This window comes from Dreissena polymorpha, chromosome 8 (assembly GCF_020536995.1).
Source record: "Dreissena polymorpha isolate Duluth1 chromosome 8, UMN_Dpol_1.0, whole genome shotgun sequence".
In the NCBI taxonomy this organism is placed as follows: domain Eukaryota; kingdom Metazoa; phylum Mollusca; class Bivalvia; order Myida; family Dreissenidae; genus Dreissena; species Dreissena polymorpha.
In genome coordinates this window covers 100,094,106-100,116,809 of record NC_068362.1, presented here as the reverse complement: position 1 = coordinate 100,116,809, position 22,704 = coordinate 100,094,106, and the positions used below count along the sequence as shown (strand labels likewise).

The 22,704-nt window shown below is 34.1% G+C and overlaps 1 protein-coding gene across 3 annotated transcripts in view; it reads left to right on the top strand.

Annotated features, from left to right (window-relative positions):
* The window catches only part of LOC127841431 (outer membrane protein H.8-like), a 158,785-nt gene extending 137,544 nt beyond the window's left edge, over positions 1–21,241 (top strand). The window contains exons 1-5 of one of the 3 annotated variants that reach the window (XM_052370255.1): positions 17,494–17,569; positions 18,624–18,681; positions 19,137–19,202; positions 20,231–20,281; positions 20,841–21,241. In XM_052370255.1, the coding sequence (XP_052226215.1) occupies positions 18,660–18,681; positions 19,137–19,202; positions 20,231–20,281; positions 20,841–20,947 (246 nt within the window). In that variant the 5' untranslated portion in view covers positions 17,494–17,569; positions 18,624–18,659 and the 3' untranslated portion in view covers positions 20,948–21,241. Of the gene's footprint in view, positions 1–17,493; positions 17,570–17,606; positions 17,820–18,623; positions 18,682–19,136; positions 19,203–20,230; positions 20,282–20,840 lie in introns of those variants that run through there. The other 2 variants (XM_052370253.1, XM_052370254.1) reach the window with 2 other exon arrangements.
* Positions 21,242–22,704: the final 1,463 nt, after the last annotated feature.

Genomic DNA, 22,704 nt, shown 5'->3' with positions numbered 1-22,704 from the left:
CTTATAAAGTCAATATCCCAACATTTTATATCAAATTCAATCCGTCGGAAATAAACTGTTTTTTTTTTGTTTTTGTTTTTTTTTACAAATTATTATAAATGATATCACACAAAAAGTCAACCTCATTTCAATACTACAGTTTCAACATCTCTGTAATAAAATTTTGTAAATGTGCTCTCGCGTGACCAATCTGCTGCCTGCAAAATGGACTCCATAGATGCACCATTAAATAAAGCCCATGATGGACCAATCGACCTAATAGAAATGTGCTTTCACTTTCTTGGTCTTATCATCATAAGCTGTTTGAACCACCTTTACCAGCCAAGAACTAATAATTTGTTTTGAGACTTTGTTGTGTGGTTTAATATAACTTATGAAAAGAGCATTTTCATCAACATCTCGTTTAATTCGAAAAGGTTCAGTCTTTTTCAAATACCAAGTAATAGCTCGTTTGGGATCTAGTAACTTGTTTTCCATATAACATTGAATAAAAATCTTCGCTGATATGTGGTTAGGCCGGTCAGTCTTACTTAGACCTTGTCTCAATAGGTGAGCCCTTGGCTCTGAACTAATATGTATTTTTCCCCCAGCTTCAATGCTTGTATGTCTCCAACTCTCCTTAACGTCGTGATGGCTGTAAGAAAAACCGTTTTAAGAGTAACATATTTTAACGATGTTTTAGATAACGGTTCAAAAGGGTATTTCTGTAAAGCAGTAAGTACAACCCTTAAATCCCATTCTGGAACCAGTCTAGTCACTGGTGGTCTCTTATTAAAAACCCCTTTCAGAATCCTTACAATATGTGGGTGTTGACCTACTGGTTTGTCACTAATTGGCGGCAAGATTGCTGACAACATAGATCCATAACCAGATTTAGTTCGATATTGCAAACCTTCATGGAATAAATCAGCTAAAAAATCAGCACATTGAGCTATAGTTGCTGAAAATACATCAATTTCCCGTGTAACACACCAGCTACGGAACTTTTTGAATTTTGAATTATAGTCTTGCTGTGTGCTTGAACGCCAGCTTGATTTGAGTAAAAATCTAGCTCTCTTTGAAAAACCTTCTGTTGATAAGTGTTTGTCGATAGCAACCATGCCGCTAATTGGAACACTTTTGGGTTTGGGTGTAGATTCTGAGACTGAGGTTGGCTCAACTGATTGTCTACTACTGTTAATACAATCGGATTTGCTACTGACACCTGTAATAGTTCCGGGTACCAGTGGCGTCTGGGCCAAATTGGGGCAATCAGTATGATTGTGCATTGAAATTGTTTCATGTACTGCAAAACTCAGGGAACCAGGCAAATCGGAGGAAATGCATATGCAAACATTCTGGCCCATGAAATTGTCAATGCATCCATTGCTAGAGCTGCAGGGTTTGGAATCCACCTGCAAAAAATTAGAGCTTGTTTGTTCAGATGCGATGCAAATAAATCTATCATTGGAAATCCCCACTTGTGAAATATACTTTCCATTATTGACCTGTTCAGTGTCCACTCTGTTGGACGAATACGAATCCTTGACAACTGATCGGAAAGAACATTGAGTCGACCTGCAATATGTGCAGTTTTAACCAAATTTTCTCTTTGATTGCTAATTGCCAGATTTTCTATGTCTGCATGCAAAGGTATGATGAACGTGTCCCCCCTTGTTTGTTCAGGTACTGGACAACAGTTGTATTGTCGGACCGGACTAAACAGATTCATTCTTTATTAAAGGAAGAAAATGAAGTAGTGCTCTGTAAACTGCTTCCATTTCCAGACAATTTATATGTAATTTCCTGTCTTGCAGAGACCAGGTTCTCTGAACTATTCTGTCCCCAAGACATGCCCCCCATGCAACCATGCTTGCATCTGTCTGTAGTGTTACATTGGTTAATGGCTGTTGAAAATGTTTGCCCTGTGAAATGTTTGCTGTAACTAACCACTATATTAGATGTATGAGCAAATGTGAATGTATTGGTATCTTGTTTTACATATTCCTGGAACTTGGTTTCCAAAAATGTAACAGATATAATAGGATAGGTCTCATGTGTAATCGAGCAAACTGCAATATCTCCACACAGGATGCTAGAAGTCCTAAAAGATGTAAAAACTCTCTGGCCATTGCCCATTTCTGAAGCATAATTTTCTTTTACTGCTAGGGCAATTTTGTCTATTCGCTCCTGATTTGGCCGCACAAACCCGTCTTTTAAATGGAACTGACCCCCAATGTAGGTTATGATCTGAGTAGGTATTAATTGAGACTTGTTAAGATCGATAATGAAGTCTAGGTCTATCAATAGATGTAACAGTTTCTCTCGATCTTGAAGAAGACCTTCTCTGGTCGCATTCAAACCCAACCAATCGTCTAGATTGTTTATACAAAATCTCAGAAACTTTCGATGTTTTGGAAAAATTGGTAGGTGAAGGTAAGCGTCTGCCAGATCGAGAGAAAAATCATAATCCCCTGTTTGTACCAGACTGAGAACCGTTTTCATTGAATCCATTTTGAAATGTTGAGTCCGAAGATACATGTTTAGGGGTTTCAGTTTTATAACTGGTCTCATTCCGCCAGTTTCCTTTGGGACCAAGAAAAAAGTGCTGTAGAAACCTTGATTGCAATTCTGATTTACCTTTTGTATAGATTGTTTTTGTATAAGGTGTCTACCTCTTGTAACAGAATTGACATATTTTCTTGTGACAATTTTGTTTCTTTTATGCCGTTGAAAAGAGGAATGGTCTCAAACTCTAACTTGTAACCTTCTCGAATCAGAGATAACACCCACTGATCTTGTGTTATTTTGGTCCAATTTTGAATGAAAAATCTGAGTCGACCCCCAACAGGTATCTCCGGATTTTTCATTAGGCAGTCAATTTTTTGATTTGTTTCGAAAAGAATCACTTACCGTGGCAGACTTAGCAGTGCTGCTCTTCGGAAACCTGGGGTACTTTGCAGTAGCTGACGCGTGAAACTGCGGTCTCACCGTCCCCACATTTCCTGTCTACCTCTGGCAAGAGATCTGATATTTGTTTATTCATTTCAACACGTTCTTTCAGTTTTTGTTCGAGTCCTGAACCACAAATACCCTCATGAGTCAAGGGTAGATTCCATATTTGATTGCGCACCTCTCTGGAATCATATAAACCACAGTCTGCCATTGCAGCTTTCCTTCTTACCAAGTGGTGTATTGCTCCTGCTCTTCCTAACTGGTCGAGCGACTTGGTATTCATTGCAAATATGTCTCTTACACATTGTATTGCATTGTCAATTTTTACGTCTTTGTCAGTCAACACTTTCAGCAAATTACCCAATGCTTGTTGCATGTATACATTTATGACAATTCCCATCCTTGCCGCATATTGTCCTTGAAATGCTAGTTTCTCCAAATCCCGTAAAGGCTGAGAGTATAGTTGTTGCGACTTAACAGAAGCTTTTGAACCGAAACGTTTTATCAACAGGTTCAAGATAATATTGTCCAAACTAGGTACACACAGAAATTCTTCTGCTTCTGCTAACACTGGAAACACAGATCGATAACTGTCCTTGAATGCAGAAACCTTTGTAGGCTTTTCAGCTCTCCATGTCTCACTGAGTACATCACGCTGAGATTTGTCTAAAATTATGCCTGTATCACCCTTGTCCGGTCTAGTGACGGCATCTTGACCAAACATGTCACGCAAAAGATCTCGTGTTTTACTAGAATATTTCATGTACCGGTCATCAGAGTCACTGTCCTGACAATGGTCACCAATCAATGAAAGTGAATTGCTATGGTCAGAGTCATCATCACCCAAAAGCTGAGACTTCTCTCGCTGACCTGGTTGTATGGATAGCGTGTCATCCTCATCCCACTCGAGAAATACGGCCGTGTCTATGCCGGTCGACTGTGGTCTCTGCCTAGCCATGCTAGCAGTGTCCATAAGATTCATTAAACGGTCTAATTTCGAATCAACATTCGAAAACCGTTTGCCAAGTTCACTTACATTACGTCGTAAATTGTCAAAATCTGCTTGACTCGCCCGTGGTGTACGTCTTTTTGATTTCGATGACGTCGAATTTGTCCGGCCACTCTTGACCGAAATGACGACGTCTTTTTCCTCACCCGAAAGTGAATCATTGTTTTAAGAAAGTGCTGCATTAGCCATAATCACACAAACACTCACCAAAATCCGATAAAAATCCAAATAAAATATTGCTAAACACAATAAAGTGGACAAAAATATCCAAAACGATACGGAAAGTTGATACATGTGATTTGTTTGTCGCCGGAAATAAAACTGACGAATGGGGTTTACACATGGTATATAAAGGAGGTTTTAAACCACGTGATAATGGTTAAGATCACGTGAGTTCTATTTTTAGCGGATTGTTGATATTAATACGGGAATAATATCCTTATGTATATTTCAGTCAGGCAAGTATAAATCATGAAGTAAAATTATTAAATTTTGCTAAAATTGCTATTACTTCTTTATTTATGATTAGATTTGATTGATACTTTGACAAAACTACTCTTACCTGACATACCACAATAGACTCCACCCAAACCATCCCCCGTGCCCTCCCCCCCCCCCCCGAATCCCCCCCCTATTTTTTTTTGTTTTAAGATCATCTCACAAATGACCACCACACCCTCACACTATAACCTCCCCCCCCCCCCCAATTTTTTTTGAAACGGTTAACAAACAAAAATATTTATTTTTATTATTTTATTTTTGAAATACCGTCCAACCATCGCACCCAAGAATCCCCCCCCACCCACCCACCCCCACCCCCGAAAAAAAAATTGCATTTTTTTCGAATTTTTGGAAGATAATGTAATAAATGTCCACACCCCACACTATATCCCCCATCTTCACTCCACCCCTCCCTCCTTTGTGATTGAAATTGAGAGTCCCTCCACCTTTAAAAAGAAATAGATGAGCGGTCTGCACCCGCAAGGCGGTGCTCTTGGTAACTTTACGATAGCATGCTGTCTGAAAGTGTTTTCATGATTAATGGACAAAATTTGTCCTGAACATATTGCAAGCACATTGCTGACGACACACTACCAACGACACCTACAACAATTAAAACACATGTGACAAAGTAAACGTTTGATACATTGAATGAATGCTTGATGAGACAAATTGTTTAATTCTTATCTTACAATTATTATTAACAGTATGTTCCATTTCTAGCTTACCATGATTTATTATATTAAATTTTATTTTAGGGAAGATTTCAAGATTGTCATCGGGATACACACGTTATAAAGGCTTACTGAACAACAATGGACAATTGCACAGGGTTCACTTGCAGTGCTACAATGAACGTGACCTGCTGGGACAAAAGAGTGCAGGAACTGAACAAAAATGACGCAGTCGTTAACGCACCCATAATTGTAATGATGATTTTGTTCATGGTAGTCGGTTTTACGGGTAATACACTTGTGTTGTTTGTGTACGGATAACGGGGTAATAAGACGTCGGCGATACTGTTTATACTGCTGCTCGCTATAATGGATTTGATTGCTTGCGCTATTCTGCACCCGTATGTGTTGTATAAATTGTTTCATCCACACAACCAAACATGGGAGATCACGTGCAATTTTTTCGAGTTCTTTATTCACTGGAATCTGTCTTTATCTGGACTTTCCCTTCTTCTTATTGCAATCGACCGGTATTTGGCCATTTGTCATCCCTTGAAATACCTTAAGTTTGATGATCACGTAAGAAAGGGAATTGCCTCGATAACTGCGTTTTCGTTTTTTGTTAGTTTACCATTATTTGAATTTTACGGATCGACAACTTATGAAATAAGACCGGATAATGTAATCTTGTTTACGTATCGTTGTCACTATAAAGTAAAATACCAAACATCAAATATTCTTGAGGTATTTGGAGCAATTATCATGGGCTTATTCTTAGCAGAGGTTGGCGAAATGGTAATACTATACTTGAAAGTAGCTGTGGTGGCATATAAAACACGCAAAACCATACGGCCACAACTGATAGCGTCCATCAGTGCCACATGCGTCTATCCAAGCACCTCCAGGGAACCAATTAGGTCTTGATACACCAATCACAACAAAATTGACTTTCTAACGGTCCCACGTTTCGAAAATACACGAAACCATGCCTTATCTGATAAGAATAAACAAAATATAGGTATATCTAACAAGAAAATCGCGTCATCAACAAAAATGGAAACACTCAATTATAAGCAATCTCAAATCGTAAATGCTGGAAATATGACAAATAAATGAACGACTGGAAATACCGAGATAACGGGTACACACAATTTTGAAAGTCGTCTTAAAGCAGCTAAAGTGTTATGTTGCGTCACAGCTGTTCTTTATCTGTCTTGGATGCCATTCTTGATTGTTCGTTTGACAATTACAATTCAAGGAGACATTTTGAAGGAGGACACACACATTAAAAGAGTACTTGATAGTTTTATTCACAATTTATTTTACCACAACAACGCTGCGAATCCTATAATTTATACTATCATAAATAATAACTTTCGAAATGAATGTAAATCTGTGCTGCGAAAAAAGTTTAGTTTCTTTCATTGTGTATAATGACACTCGTTTAAGAATGTGTATGTGTTTTTCGAAGTGTATTAGAAACTTCCGCTCCTGAGACAGCATTATGTCGGGACCCTGAAAGTGGCACAGCGCTCATACCCGATGTACTATTTACTCACAATAGTTAGGACGAAGTTCTAACTACAGTTGTAATGTTCAGATTTTTGCCTTTGTACTTAAATACATTGTTAATGTTGGTGTGGTATTGTGCGCTGGTTGGAAGGCAGGGTACCCGATGGAGAACCACCTTTCCGGTATGGTAACCATCAACAAATTACACACTCTTCGTAACACGGGCATCGACACCGGGTCGCCATGGTGAGAAGCATATACATCCACTATGTGTTTGAACTGTATTCATTATATAACAGCTCAGCTCAGCTGATTAAGCATTACGTGATGCATATGATTATTGCATTGAATTATATTCATCTAAATTGATACGTTTATATAAATTGTGTACAATATAATGTTTATGCCCCGTTATTCGTTTTAAAATATTAGATGCAAGGCATAAACATCGCCGATTACATGTGTCACATGAGTTAGGTAACGACTGACTGTTGTAATTAATAGGTGGCGGAAATACCCGAGCGGTTTACAGAAAACAAGATCATCCATTATAGTATCATTATATTTTTGCCATTGCTCTTGGTGATTCCAGTCGTCCTTAGAATATACATATTTATAAAATAGCATGTTTCGTTATAAAATCGGCACTGGACCTTTAATACACGTGCTATTTGGATATGCCGATCGTCCCGTTCCAACAATAGGAAAACATCTTTATAAAATAAATATAGATACATCGAGCCGTTTCATACACATTTTGAATTCTAAAAAATAGTAATAAATATTTTATAAGCGCACTTTTTCCAACGTATGTGTATATGCGTGTTTTGTTTTTATTGCTTGCACTTTTGCGATAGGCCGTAAGTGTTAATGTATGAGTGGTATGCGCATTGTATTTGGTATGGCGTTTAAAAGTCCTTCACTTCGTTTGAAAATTATGTAGGTCTGTATGAAGATTTGATGTTTAGGTTTCCGATGCGCTGTTGATACATGTAAAGTATCCTGTCATTCAATGGTATATCCAACACATCTCTTATATGTTTAATACTATTACAGGTTAGCATTGAATTTAACTCAAATTATTTTCCTAAATTAACTTCATTAAATTTACATTTCAATTTATTAAACTTGGAATAATTTTCAGCCTTATGCGTGTTAATAATATTGATGTCATTAACTTTATACAGAACTAAACTTCGTAAAATACTATTTGTTCTTCGAGTATTAGCACATTAATTTTAATTATAATGTTAATTTACTCCGTTGTTTCTTGAAAATTTTAAAACTGGTTTGATGTAACAATATAGAATGTTTTAAAGGTCGAAGATGTAACACGCCTTAGCTTTGATGAATTGTATTGAACACAAATCGAATATTATGTATAAATACTATTTAATATTCTTACATAATCATGTTAACATTTAAATAATCAAAGTATTCATAAAATTAATAAATATGAAAGTTGTACACGAAATATAAGTATGTGTTATACACATACCAGTTAGTTCGTGGTGTAATTAACCCATTTAAGCCTAATAGACTCTCCCATCCTTCTAAATTGGATCAATTTATTTCCAAAATTAGGGATGTCTAGTATATTTATTTCTATATTGAGAATATTTCTTACACCAATTCCTTTAAGCAAACAGCGCAAACCCTGATGAGACGACGCATCGTGCGGTGTCTCATCTGGGTCTACGCTGTTTGCCAATGCCTTTTTTCTAGACGCAAGGCATAAATGGGGTAATGCGCACAATAAATTCATACAATAAAGAAAGGGAAAACAGTATATGGCTTTGTCTGCCTGTTGTTTGGATGTTCCATGTATTGTCCAGTGTGACATTTTCAAACATCTTGCAGCTATCATCTGATAATTGTCATTAATACAATACTTACCTGTGGAAAATGTATATCTGATCTGATACTAGTGGTCATTTCATTCCATGAATTTTTGAACAAGTTCAGGAATATTGTAGAGACGCTAGCCATTAGACGAGTTCAATAACTTCTGGTATTGAAGGAAAACACGTGTCAGATCTGTATCTTAATGAAAGTTTATGGATTATTTATTAATTGCGCTTACCAGTGTCTATATATATCACAGACACTGGTAAGCGCAATTAATAAATAATCCATTTTTATGTTCTCATTTCATTTGATCTACGCGCGAATAACAGTGTTTAAACAAGTCATAGTAATCTAATTGTTTATTTTAAAAGAACAACCTGAGAGCAAATGCGATTGTGTACAAGATGATGCTTGCGATTACACAATCTAATGCAAACACTATTATCGCAAAACGTCTGACCCTGATATTTAAGTGGGATTATTTTCAAATATTTATAATAACAATGGAAAGCAGTATAAACCTTATGCGCGTACCAATTTTTATGTATGCATACTTCAATGGAACAAAACATGTCATCGCCAAGCCGTTAGAAATTGTGTTTTACATTATTGATAAAAGCGTTTTCCTAACAGCGGGGATTCCGAGGTGATCATAGCAATACATACACGTGACAATTAAGGTCCAAATACTTTTAGAAAATTACTTTTATAAAATGTTATGCAAAATTGTCAACAAGTATATGAATGACCTCTAAAAATGGCATCGTTAACAGTTTTGAGTTGTTTTGAAATGTATCATAAGATGCTTTAAATTGATAAATGACATCGAAACTAAGGAGCTCAAATACTCGGCCATCCGTGCTGCTACAGGAAATGACATACTTTATACTTTATATAATCATCCATGTATGCTTACAAAACATAACAATAACAACACGATTCTGCAAATTATTCAATCGTTTCGCGTTTGTAATGCTTTACAACTTTTAGTTGTTAATTCATTTACCGATGCATTTAATGAATATATTATTAGTTGATTTTATATTATTTTAATCACATCTCAGAATAATTGGAGTCACAAAAATACTTTGGCTTTATAAGACGGTGTCCGAAAACATAGATTGTCCAAAAACTTAAAGAAATTATGGTAGTTATATTGTGACACACAAAACAACGGTTAATACATCTATAAATTAGCAGTTTAACATGCATTTCTGTAATGTCTTTACTATTGCCCGCAGTGTATGTGCAATGTATGTTTCTCTATATAGCCATTTCTTTATATTTCCATCAAACAGAAGGAATATATGTGACTGTCACATACATATCAACTCTTATTTACGGATCATAAAATGGTAACCGCCGTCGATACCAATTAAGTAATAGTTTACGTAAGGGCAATATTGCAAAGTCGCATTTTTAACTTTGGATTTTAATTGGATTTTACCCTCATAAAGAACTTGTCTGTGTCATATAAGTTTAACTTCCCTATACAATGTGTTTTTATAAGCAAATAGTTACAGGATTGCCCAGTGATTGCAACGTTGGTTTTTTTGTTGATTTTGTTTTATGGTCGGAGCATTTCCAGGAAACACCGTATATGTGTATTTTATGCTTCGACTAAACGTACATTGCCACTCACTGTCTATGTAAATTAGAAAAAACGTTGGTTGGGAGAAAAGGCAAACACTGGTCATACAATGGAGAGAGGAACGAAGACATTTGATTAAAACAGAAATGTTTGAAGCAGATGTTTCAAAATGACTAATACAAATGAAATTATTGAAACTGGGATAACCGCCTTTGAACGGGCAATACAACGCATTTGTGGTTTATACCGGTTTGAGCGCTAGCTTAACCCATCACTTACCACAGAATTAATAACAAAACAAAACCGTGTCTCAAGCGATCAATATTTATTTACCTTTGCAGACAGCACATTAAAAATTTAAAACACGACGCTCAAATTGAATGATACCCATATTTGTGTCCAATGCCGTTGGTCCAGAACATCTATTAAACGATTTTGGAATAGGTTGTAGGTAAACAAATATTGTCCATCAATAAAATATAATTATTTATCAAGTTTAGTTTGACATAAAATGCTTAAAAAGGCGCAGTGCAATCTACATTAATAATATGTACACTTTTACATAATTCAGTTCGCATCAATTGTATAACCCTTCAACTTTTCATTATGTGATTATGCAAGATTTTCGTTCATTAGTTGTACTGCCAATAAAGAGTTGTTACATTGCAGAGCACGCGTATATTGTAACTATGAATTTATTTAGAATAAATTTGCTACGTTTTGTCTGAAAAATATATGGTATTTTTCCGACAAAGGTCGATAAAACTATGTAGTCAGCGTTATACCGAATATACCCTTTTCCTTATAATTAATAGCTACATAAATTCTTAACATTTGACAAATGATAATTAAGTTGTTTGTGTAATCAAGTGGTTTAACGCTGGTAGCAGGTGGTATATTGGCACCAATATCAGTCAGCTATTAAGCTTCAATACTGTATCAATATTAAAAAGTATAATATTACAAAATAAATTAGGAAATGTAATACGATATTCTTTCGAAACATCGTTATTCTGATAGTTTAATATCGTTTTAGACTAACTATGTTTTATTGTATTCAAATAACATTAAAACCATCCCCTTGCCGTTTTGTCTATATCTTCGATAATAACGATTTTAGTACAAAAAGAGTATGCAATTCATGCTTTCATAACCTGCCTCAAAATGATTGGATTCATTTATGATGCTTGCTTGATTTTGTAATAAAATAAGTGGTTAAAAACAATGATTTATCCCACATACCTTGTCTCAAATGGCATTGTATGCTTTTTCAAATGCTAAGGATCTACTTCCAAAAATACATGTTTATCGTGTTGTACCATGTCTTAAATACTATTAATGGGTTCTTTACCAATAATAAATGCATATAGTGATTATTCGTTGTCTAATTCAATCTAACAATGATTACCAAGTAAATCATGCACAATACAGCATTCACTATAACAAATGCGTATTTCCCAACGAAAAAAATAAAGAAAATATGACTGAACGTATATGCGAAAATAAACTACAGAAAATCTTAAACAATCGTTTCAAATCGTATTTTAAGAGATCACTTGCTTATTATGTCTTTCCGATGATTGGGTCATTTTAAGTCTCTTTCCTTATTGTAAAGAACACTATTACACCCATCGAAGTCTCCCCCCTTACTATGAAAAACATCTTTACACCAATGGAAGTGTTCTCTCTTATTGTATGGAACACTATTGTATCAATACAAATGTTCTTTATCATTTTAAGCGACACAATTGCACCACTTAAAGTTTCTCTCTTTAGTTTAAGGAATATTATTACATCAAACAAAGTCTTCAACGCTTTGGTAAAACGGATTCGCATTAAACGCCCAACGTCTTGATACTTATTGTAAAGTACCACACACAGTTACATTACTTAAACAATATACATCCTAATTGTTAGGGAAAATATAAAACTGAAATATGCCCTTTGTCAGCTGTCTAGATATTCGTTAGGCATACGATTCAAACAAACATGTACATACTACTTTAAACAAAATTAATAAACACAGTTCCAATATTAGTGTATACTAGTTTATCTTCTGTCAGTTCAAAGTCCGGCTGATATGGTTTAAACAACTTAACTTGTAGCTCAAACGTCTAAATATTTAAATCTGCAAAAAGTGTAGTGCTTTAAAATTAATAAACAAACAGGAGAGGAATTTTAAAATGATGTAAGTTTCAACACGAAACTGGTAACATACTAAATAAGAAGACTAGCGAAACAAAACAGCTTGATCTTGCGCGCACATGTGTACGTCAGCACGAACTAGCTCATCCTGGCTTTAACTTTGTCATTCACCATTAAGTCTGTAATTCAACTACCACAAATATCCACCTTGTGGTTCCAAAAACTCGTCTTATTATATCGAAGGTCAACGTTACAGTAAGAGGACAGATATACAAATTTCCAAACTGAATCGTTTCTCGTGCAAAACGTGCGTAACCGCTGAAAAATCGATGTCATACTTAGCGTTCGAAGATCCAATTTGAGCATAATACAGCTTGTCTTATGTATAGGGCAAATCTTGGGCACAATGCAGCTTATTTAAGTGTCAATTCATTGAGCTGCTTTAAAATATTAACATAACAACCATATGAAGACGGTGTTGAGATTACATGTTTAAAGTTAGATTTAAGTATGCAAACATTAAAACCTATACATTTTATTTATTGCGTGTTTAACCAGTCTTAAAACGTTTTTTTTTTATTCTTTAAAAAGCAATGGTAACAATTATGCGTAGTCAATAGCGACAACATATTGAGAAAATCAATTATAAAAATAGGCATATACAATGCAAAAAATATGTGTCTTTCAACGATTCCAGTGTTGTTAAAACATACTGAAATCGCCATTTTAATAAGAATTGATAACATCACTATACAGTTGTCACTGTGTACAGAGCAATATTTAATCAGGCCAGGTTTAACCACTAGGCGGCCGCCTAGGATAGCACATTTATGGGGCGACAGTGCGGCTATATGAGCTACGTACAAATTTAAATATATATAAATTGCCGCCTTTAAGTTATATTTCAACAGGAGCACTGGTAATAAATCACGAACAGATGCATGGGATATTGCAAAAGCCATTTCTAGTTTTAAGTTTGTCGGTTCTCTGGTTGTGTGGTATTGCGTGCTGTTTGTGATCAACATAACTAGTAAACAACTTCAGGCAAAGGAATAAGATATAAATGACGCCATCAATCATCCGTATGAAACACAGAAGTTTCTCGTAAATAACAGATATTACACGGATTTTGAGACAAAACTGGTAGGTGCACCTGAAATTGAACTCAATTTTAAGATACCATCACTTGTCGAACCAGAACCAAATCTTATCAGAAGAACGAAGAAATAAATGAATACGACCGAAGGAAAATGACAAAGAATCTATTTAGGATCCAAAAAATAAATTCAATTTGAAAGTAAACTTTTACTAAGCTTTTCGTGTCACAGCCTTAAATCGGTTCAAGAAAGATTCACTTAGATGCAACAAATAAGCTCGATGTTTGGTTTCCTCTATGATGTTTACAGTTCGCAGAATGAAATTATGGAACGTCGCTTGAATCTTGAGAAATCTCTAAAACATACAGACTAAAAAATATTGATGAATTGATCTAAGCAGTGAACTGAAAGCAAATTTAAGACGAGTTTGACGGTGTACTTCGCCAAGGAATGTACTTAACCTTATATTGAAATAACAAAATCTAAGAGATTGTGTCCCCAGCACTTCAATAGCTGTGCAAATCCTCTTGACACTTCCAGTTGCTGTGGATATCTTTGAGCGAAGCTTCTCAAAACTCAAACTCACAAATCGATATCATTTTTCTGTATTTTTTTTTAATTTTAAGAAAACCAAAAAAGTATATATATATATTAGCATATCTTGTATAACATGTCTGAACATTATTGCTTTGTACAATCACTTTGTTGTATGATGATATGCATGTATAAATTGTATGTCTTGTTTTGAAAAAAAAAAGAAGGTAAAAGCGAAAAAAACGAAAAAAAAAACGGTATCTTCAAACACACATGGCACAAGAATGACTAGCTTCTCTGTCAACTAACAATGAAATTGCTAGAGACCTTGTTCTTATGGAACTCGTTTCTTCATTTGCTAAAAAAAAGCGCAGAAAAATAAGTTTTGAAATTACATAATATTCTCCTTATACATGTATAAATTATATTTAATGTAAATAGAAATTGAAACACAAGGAAGCACAACATTCATTTGTGAAAGTTAACCCATTTATGTCTAGCGTCTAGAAAAAAAGGCATTGGCAAACAACGTAGACGCAGATGAGACGCCGCATGATGCGGCCTCTCATCAGTGTCTGCGCTGTTTGCTAAAAGAAATTTCTGTAAAAAATATTCTAAATATAGAAAAAAATATACTAGACATCCCTAGTTTTGGAAATAAATTGATCCAATTTAGAAGGATGGGAGAGTCCACTAGGCATAAATGGGTTATTATTTATTAAATAATAAGTTTCCGTGGGCACGGAGCGCAGTGGGACAGGTTCGCCTAGGGTGACGCATACGGGCGTCGGTCCTTTACTAAATATACGTTTTTAAATGGCATCCGTGCAAAAAAAAAGCTATTTCCTCTGTTCTTCGAAACGATTTATAATTGAAAAACAAAGAATAGTTTTTCTGTACTTTCTTAACATAGACGATGATCAATTAGTACAAAAGTAAAAAGGACAATTGAATGTTGTAATACCCCTCACTATCAACAGATCCAAAGATAAAAAAAATCGCAAATATAACAAAACTTCCAATTATAAAACGATATCTCTGCTTATAAAGATACTGGCTTATTTCTGGTTTACTTTGTTAATTGACTATTGATTTCCGTCATCGGTTTAGCACGTTTTTAAGAGAGTTATTACGATCTTATAACTTTTTAAAAACAGATCCAACACACGATATGTTTTATTGACACTATTTAGGATCTACACAAAGTACGAGTAAACGTACTAGTTATACATGTGACTGTTGTTAACAATATTTGATTGGTGGTGCCATAATCAGATTGTTAATCTACATTATTACATATTCCTCTGTCATTGGCATTTAAAGCCTCACACCTTACACCTTAAAATGAAATACATGGCATAGTAAATTTAAGTATAAATAAGAAACATATGCTATCAATGCCAATTAGAATATATCTGGTGGTTACAAGGTAGAAATTTGTTTCTTTTGCGCTTTTAAACTTAAAAAATAATCGCGTTTGTCTAAATGGACGTATACGTCTAGAAATCCTACTTTCGGTTTTAAAAGCGGTACCGTTTGAAAAATAATAAATTACTTACTAACTTGGCTATAGATTTAATTGTATCTATCTCAATTAGAATATATCTGGTGGTTACAAGGTAGAAATCCGTCTTTTTTGCGCTTTAAAACTTAAAAATAGTTGCGTTTGTCGAAATGGACGTATAAGTATAGAAATCTTACTTTCGGTTTAAAATTTTTAAAAAATAATAAATTACTTGCTAACTAGGCTATAGATTTAATGACATTTTGCACACTTTCAAATTGCATCTATATGTATTGATTAACATGTACTTCATTTCAAGGTGTGTGGCTTTAATATTTGATATAATGTTGACATTGCAATGGTGTGTACCCGCTTTATGCAGGCGATATTGTGTATTGGCAGTATATGGAGCGGTATCAATAAATTGTGTGTAATGTATTTCGCTTGAAATGCAATTAATTAATTAAACACGTTTTAAGTTATTTTTCCCTCGAAAATGTGTCTGGTTAACCGATAGTTCGATCGGTTAAGTGATGAAACAATTTTGTTTCTGAGAATTATTTAAACTTCATCGGTTTCGATACAGTTTTTTGCTTTCAAAATATCAATTCAAATTAAGATGGGATATATAATTTAACCACATGGACTGGACGTGTTTACATTTAACGGATTATTTTACGAAGTGATTTGAAGATGAATTAATCTTCACTAATTCGCACAATAGTGCACACTATTTAATGCTTAATATGTCGAATACAAAATTTAAATCTCCTAATTCTGTAGAATTATCCGTGAAATTTCAAAACATCCGGACATGAGCGCCACCTCGATAGTTGCATTGGCACATTGATAAATGTATCTCAAATAAGAGGCGGCGCAAGTGTTTAACGGCCGTGTAAATAAACCGGTACATAACGGTCGAAAGGCGGACACCAAATCAATTTCACCTTAAGTTATGCATCGTATTACAAATACTTGTTCACTCGAAAAGGTTTATGCTTTTATCATACCGCAAATGTTTTGCCTCGATTAAGTTGAATGTCGGTGTCGTTATATAACGCATTTATTTTGAAAATAACAACTTAAAACATATTTGACTTCCTTTAAAAAAAATAAACATGACCATGCCAATAAACGATTAAATTCATAGTTGTAAAAGATTTGAATGGGTTGATCAACTGACAAGTTATTTTTTCAGTTGTATGCAGCCGATGTGCAGTGATTGATTGATTGATTGATTTCGGTTTGGAATTCACATACATGCACATTTAAAACAACATGTATAATACAGAATAGTAGAACACATGAGAATAAATAAACCATGACATGCACACCAAACACCAAGGATAACACAAAAAAGAGCGACTCTTATTTACGTTGTGGTCCTTTGTGCTGGTGGCATGACATAGAGAGCTTTTAACTAACAAAAAGTAGTTATTAAACATTGACCTTATAATAAAGTTCATATGAGTACACATTGTTAAATGGAATGATATCACAGATAAATGGCCAAATTATATTATCACAGTACAAATCTATGTTTGGCATTTTGTATTCACAGTAGGGAATAGAGTATAAAGTAATATAAAGAAATGTATTTATGGATTACAAAAGCAAAAAAAAATAATTGAAATTAATACACAAACATAACGCAATGTCCTTAAAACCTAATAAAAAAGAATTAAATATCAATTAAAGGAAAGCTGATGAAAACAATATCACATCTTCAGCAATTAAAATAATATTAAATGACTAGATCTAGATGAACTGATTAAAATATTCCCATACCGAAACAAAAACGATACATAGATAATAATGATATAAACATGATAAAATTATAAACCGTCCATCAGTTATTTCTTAACTGCTATTTTGAATGAAGGTAATCTTCGTATGACAATCTTTCAGAACTCATAAATACCATAAAGACATTTATTGGGTAGACCAATATTGCTGCATGGATCGTCATTACATTCAAACAAACACAATAGTCTAGAGGTAGGGCTCTTCATTGTTATAGCACATTCATGATAATGTTATTTAATTAGAATGTCATTCCCGCATAACTTCCCAGGCTATTCCATTTATCTTATCGGGTATTATCTATTTCTTAGCTGTAATATGATTGGTCAGTTAACAAGGAAGTCGTGACCAAATGATGTACGCAACCAAACGAATATGTACAGATATCACCTACTCGGACGCTAACAATTCATTTATGTAATATTTTTATAAAAAACATCATACTGAAGTATTTCGTCTATTACAAAGTGATGCTATAGTGTAATGGAAACTTAATGTTTGTGTATAAACTAGTTACAAAATACTATTTTGGACACTAATGTTTACAAAGACCGTATCAATTATCAAGATTAAAGTAGTTTTGGATTAAGCACACTGCATACTTAATTTGTTTAACTGGCTTGAAAGAGAATCTGGTCATTTTGTATCTTCGGATATTAGTATGTTGGTTAGTATATGTTGTTTATTAAAATGATATAAACATTGGGGTAAGTAGCTGTTTTTAAATAAAATTAATTTTTAATTTTACACAATTTTTTATAGAATATATGTTCAATGTGTACAGTTATCTCTACACACACAAATTGATACTACTTTTATAGAAATTCGATAAAAAAAATGGGAGTGTATGGATTATAAATGGCTATTACAAATCCATAAGTAAATAAAATATTTTCATAATATAATAACTAAAGATTACACACTAGGTGAGGGGGCGTTTTGTTTTGCTGAATTGCATATGAATGTTTAATATACGCGACAGTTGATGAGTTAATTATGATTTCCTTTGATGACTATAGTTACACTCTTACTTCAGCATATTTGGCATACGGCGTAACTGAAGTAACGGTTGATCGAATATGTGATTCTGTTAAATTATTTGTCTCCATTAAAGCGAACTTATTGGATTGGAATTTTTTTGTTAATTTTTCGATACAACTTTTTTGTATATGCAGTGTTCATGCCACGTTAAGATGTCTAAAATCACAATATATTGTGTGGACATTTTTAAATCATGTCTAAAGGTCCGACTCAGTATTTGTGGACACTCTTTAATTGTTATACTGCTGGATCCTGGATTTGGATTTCCAAATACTTTGATATTGTATGAAAATCTTAAGTATGTGCTCATTATTAACACAACTCTATCTGGTTTATTTCTTTGCGTACAGTTGATTTAGTAACCGTGCATCAGGGTGTTTTGTATAAGAATTTTATGTGCAAACTTGTGCTTTGTTTTTCTATTTTTCAGATCACAACCTTTATTCTAATCGCTGGTTGCATTTTAATGGCCCTGGTTACTCAAACAGGTAGGGGTTGTCACGCAAACTATCAGAAAGGTTGCAGGAACCTTATAGTCCTACAAGTTTAGTGTCCAGTGTGTTTGTCTTTTATATTTCATGTAACGGTCGTTTCCAAGCCTACCAAACAATGGCGTTTGGCTTAAAAGTAGCCACGAATATATCTAATGTTATAGCAATATAATGTTCATAGTTTTTCTCTTCTGAACGGCTCCGATATGTTATATCTGACTGCAACATCGTTTGTATACTGTGCAAAGGTTCTCTCAATTGTTGATCCTGGGTGACACACTTGATACCTAAAAAGGCCATAATCTAAAATATACCAATGTCGAAAAAATATCTGAAACCAAAAGACTAATAATGTAATGTTTACTATGTAACTTTTGTTTAGTATTCAAGTTAATGTGTGTGTGTGACATCATCAACGGTTTTAATATTAAGTTTTTATAAACTTTTTTTAGAGTCAGCAACAACTGAAGCCCCGGAAACTCAAGCACCGGAAACTGAAGCACCATCTACGCAAATGCGTACGTTATTGTATAAGAAGCAGTTAAGTTTATATGTTTCAAATAGAAAAAAGTAACGTACCTAAGTAGTGATTGTATAAAAAGTTGTATGAAAAGCCGGGAAAATGGTAACTATCATATTCTGTAGAAATTTAGATCGACAAGTCTTAACGCAAAACACAAAATAAGTATATATTATCTCTTTGATGAGATTGACGATACATATCACTATGACTTTGATTGTATGTATATTTTAATAATAAGTATTGTACTTCTCTGCTTTCCAGCCAACCACTTCTTGACGGTCTTATAGAAAACAAACGAAACAAATTCAGTCCCATTTAACATAATTCATTCGAGGAAGTACATATTTCGCTTTACGGTGTTACTCATCGTTTGTACAATTGTGTGATACAATTCCTATGAGTTTTTTTAATTAGAGTTACAATTATCACAATATTTATTAAGAAACTAATGGTATTAAATTGAAACTGAAGTTGTATATTCAATCTTTTAAATAGCAGATAACCGTAAATCATATAGCTTTTTTCTCAATTTTGTCAAATGATCTAATGGTTCAATATAACGATTAGATGCAACTCTGATCAAATGATTTATTCGATAAATATGGTTTACGTATGTCTAAAATACCGGACACTATTCAACAATTTATGTTCAGCACGTTTTTCTCTTACAGCTTATGTGTTCCTATGTGCTTTCGATCAACTTACATATTTGCTCATGCGTGTGTTATAACTGAGTTTCTGTATTGAAATACTTTAATTCATATATTGCTTTACATGTTTCAATTAAATTATTACTTTACTGCGTACTATTATGTTATATTGGAAATGGTACTAACTTCATTATTTTATCGTTAAAGTCAAAGACTGAGTTAAACATTTGCGTACTGTAACATTTGAATATTAAATCTAAATAGAGTGATAGAAAGGGAACTTTTTTTAAATTTTTATTTCAGAGTCTAGTCCATGTTAATGTTACTTCATCAACAATATGTTTCGATATGAAGCTTTTATAATCTTTTGTAGAGTCAGCAAAAACTGAAGCCCCGGTAACCTCAGCGCCATCTACGGACATGCGTACGCTAATTTATAAGTAGTAGTTTACCCATTTATGCCTAGTCGACTCTCCTATCTTTCTTAATTGGATCAATTTATTTCCAAAATAAGGGATGTCTAGTATATTTATTTTTATATTTAAAATATTTCTTACAGAAATTCCTTTGAGCAAACAGCGCAGACCCTGATGAGACACCGCATCATGCTGCGTCTCATCTGGGTCTACGCTTTTGGTCAGGGCCTTTTTGGCTATGCATAAATGGGTTACAAGCTATATGAAATATTATGATAAGATCGACGAAACATTTCATTATTCATTAGCTTGCCTTTAAATATAACCAGGATTACTTTTTCTGCTTAACTTTTTTCCAATTGTGCACAATAAGTGTTTTAGCGTAGCAGTAAGATAACCAGTTAATACAATTGAGCTAAACATGTGCCTGCATTTGAATATTAAGTCTCTTAAGAGAGTTCGTTCAAATACTGTTAAATTGACATTTATTTCAGAGTCTGGTTCATGTGTATTTTACTTCATCAACACTCTAGATGTTTTGACTTTGTTAAATTGAATGTTTTTCAGAGTCTACACAATCTAAAAGCAACAGCTCACCAACCACAATCAAGTCTGCTTGCATCGCTTTAATGGTTGGCGTTTCAACAGCCATTTGGGGTTTTGCAATACCATAGTCGGAAAACTGGGTCTTAAACTGGGTCTTATATGTCATTGCGTATTCTGCATTCATCCGACAAACTTGACTTTCGCTAAGTAGTTATGCGAATGGTGATATCACCTTTAGTTAAAATTTTGGAAAACAGACAAAAAACGAATTTTACATCTTAAAATGAAATCAAATACCTTAACGGATTTATTTTCAAAGATATTGAGCAATTGTTTTTAAAATCGGTTTGAATTTTGGATTCTAATAACTACGTGAATCGCTATTTTCATTTTTCATATTTAAATAAATATTTACCATCAAGCGTTTCTTGTCAACGGTTGCTAGCTGTACTTTATCATATAAATGCCATAAATTTGTAATTACAAAAAGTACGTGCGAACTACAATGTACTCGAGAGTACCAGGAAGTTCTTACATGGTCCGGATAATTGATATTTGGACAAGGGCGGAGGATGCGAGATGCACTAGGCGCATGCTTTAGAGAAGACTTTTGTCTTTTACAACGCAGTGCAAAGCACTTACTACTAGTTATTTGTATGTATATTGTGGTGTGTTATATGTATCATTTACTAACTTGCCGAACGTAAAGGAACGTGTGCTGTTAGGGTTAGCCCTAACCCTAACCCTTGCCGAACGTAAAGGAACGTGTGCTGTTACAAACAAAATAAGAGACCCTAAAGTGGCAAACAAGATTGTGCTTAATATTACAACGCCCCGTCTTCCCGAAACAGTGCGTACGTTGGACCGCTAAATAAAAATACATTCTAGCTGGGTTTTCAACTTACCATTGTTCACATTTAGTCATATTACCAGATTGAGAATACGCACAATCGTATTTCATTTGTTACCAATAACATTATTGTTTTTCATATAGTCGCATGTTTGTTATATTAGGTATGTGCTTTGTTGATAAACCCAACAATTGATACATTAGTTTATTACTTTGATATTTTAATCAGTAAGACATCTAAATGGTATATTTAAAACGTGAAAATTAATATGGTTCTGTTACAATTGTAAGATAGCTTAAATCAATAACAACGTACTTTTAAAACGCTCAATGATTTAAATACCGCATTGATTACATCTATTAGGCGATTACTACAAAACAAATTGTATAATGAAAACAATATAGCCGCATATTGGATTTATAATTAAGCCGCAATTTTATATACGTGCACAGAACAGGTGACCTTTGGACCTTTATCCTTTATGAAATCCGCTTGATTCTGTTGCCCAACGTGTTCTGCCCCGAAACCTGGTGACCGTTTTATCATCAAGAAGCCAGATTGGTTATCTTGTGCCGTTTGCGAAGCCATTTGAATTCAGGAAATTCATGAAGTATCGAAGGGACTCTCTTATCCCTTCTCCTAGGTTTTGAAGATACATGTACTAAACTCTTAGACAAATTTAAAGCTTTGATTTTCATTTTAATCGTGTCTAGGATATCAAGATGCTCACTTCTTAAGTAAGATTTTTCAAGCTCATGAGAGGAAACGGTTTTGTCTATGCATTGTGTCAGTGACCTTAATTTCCATAAGAATACCTTAAAATTCGATCACAAGTTAGACCCTTTCTTCCTTGTGGTTTTATTTAAAGTATAATCTCGGTTGGTTGAAACCAACTAAAGGAATTTACGAAAAACCGCATCTCTGGCGTTTTTGCTATTTTGGAAACAATCACAAGGACCTTCGCCCGACTGGCTTCAATTGCAATCCCAAGATAGGCCCGCAAGTTTCGTATTGAAACTTGCAGATTTATTTGT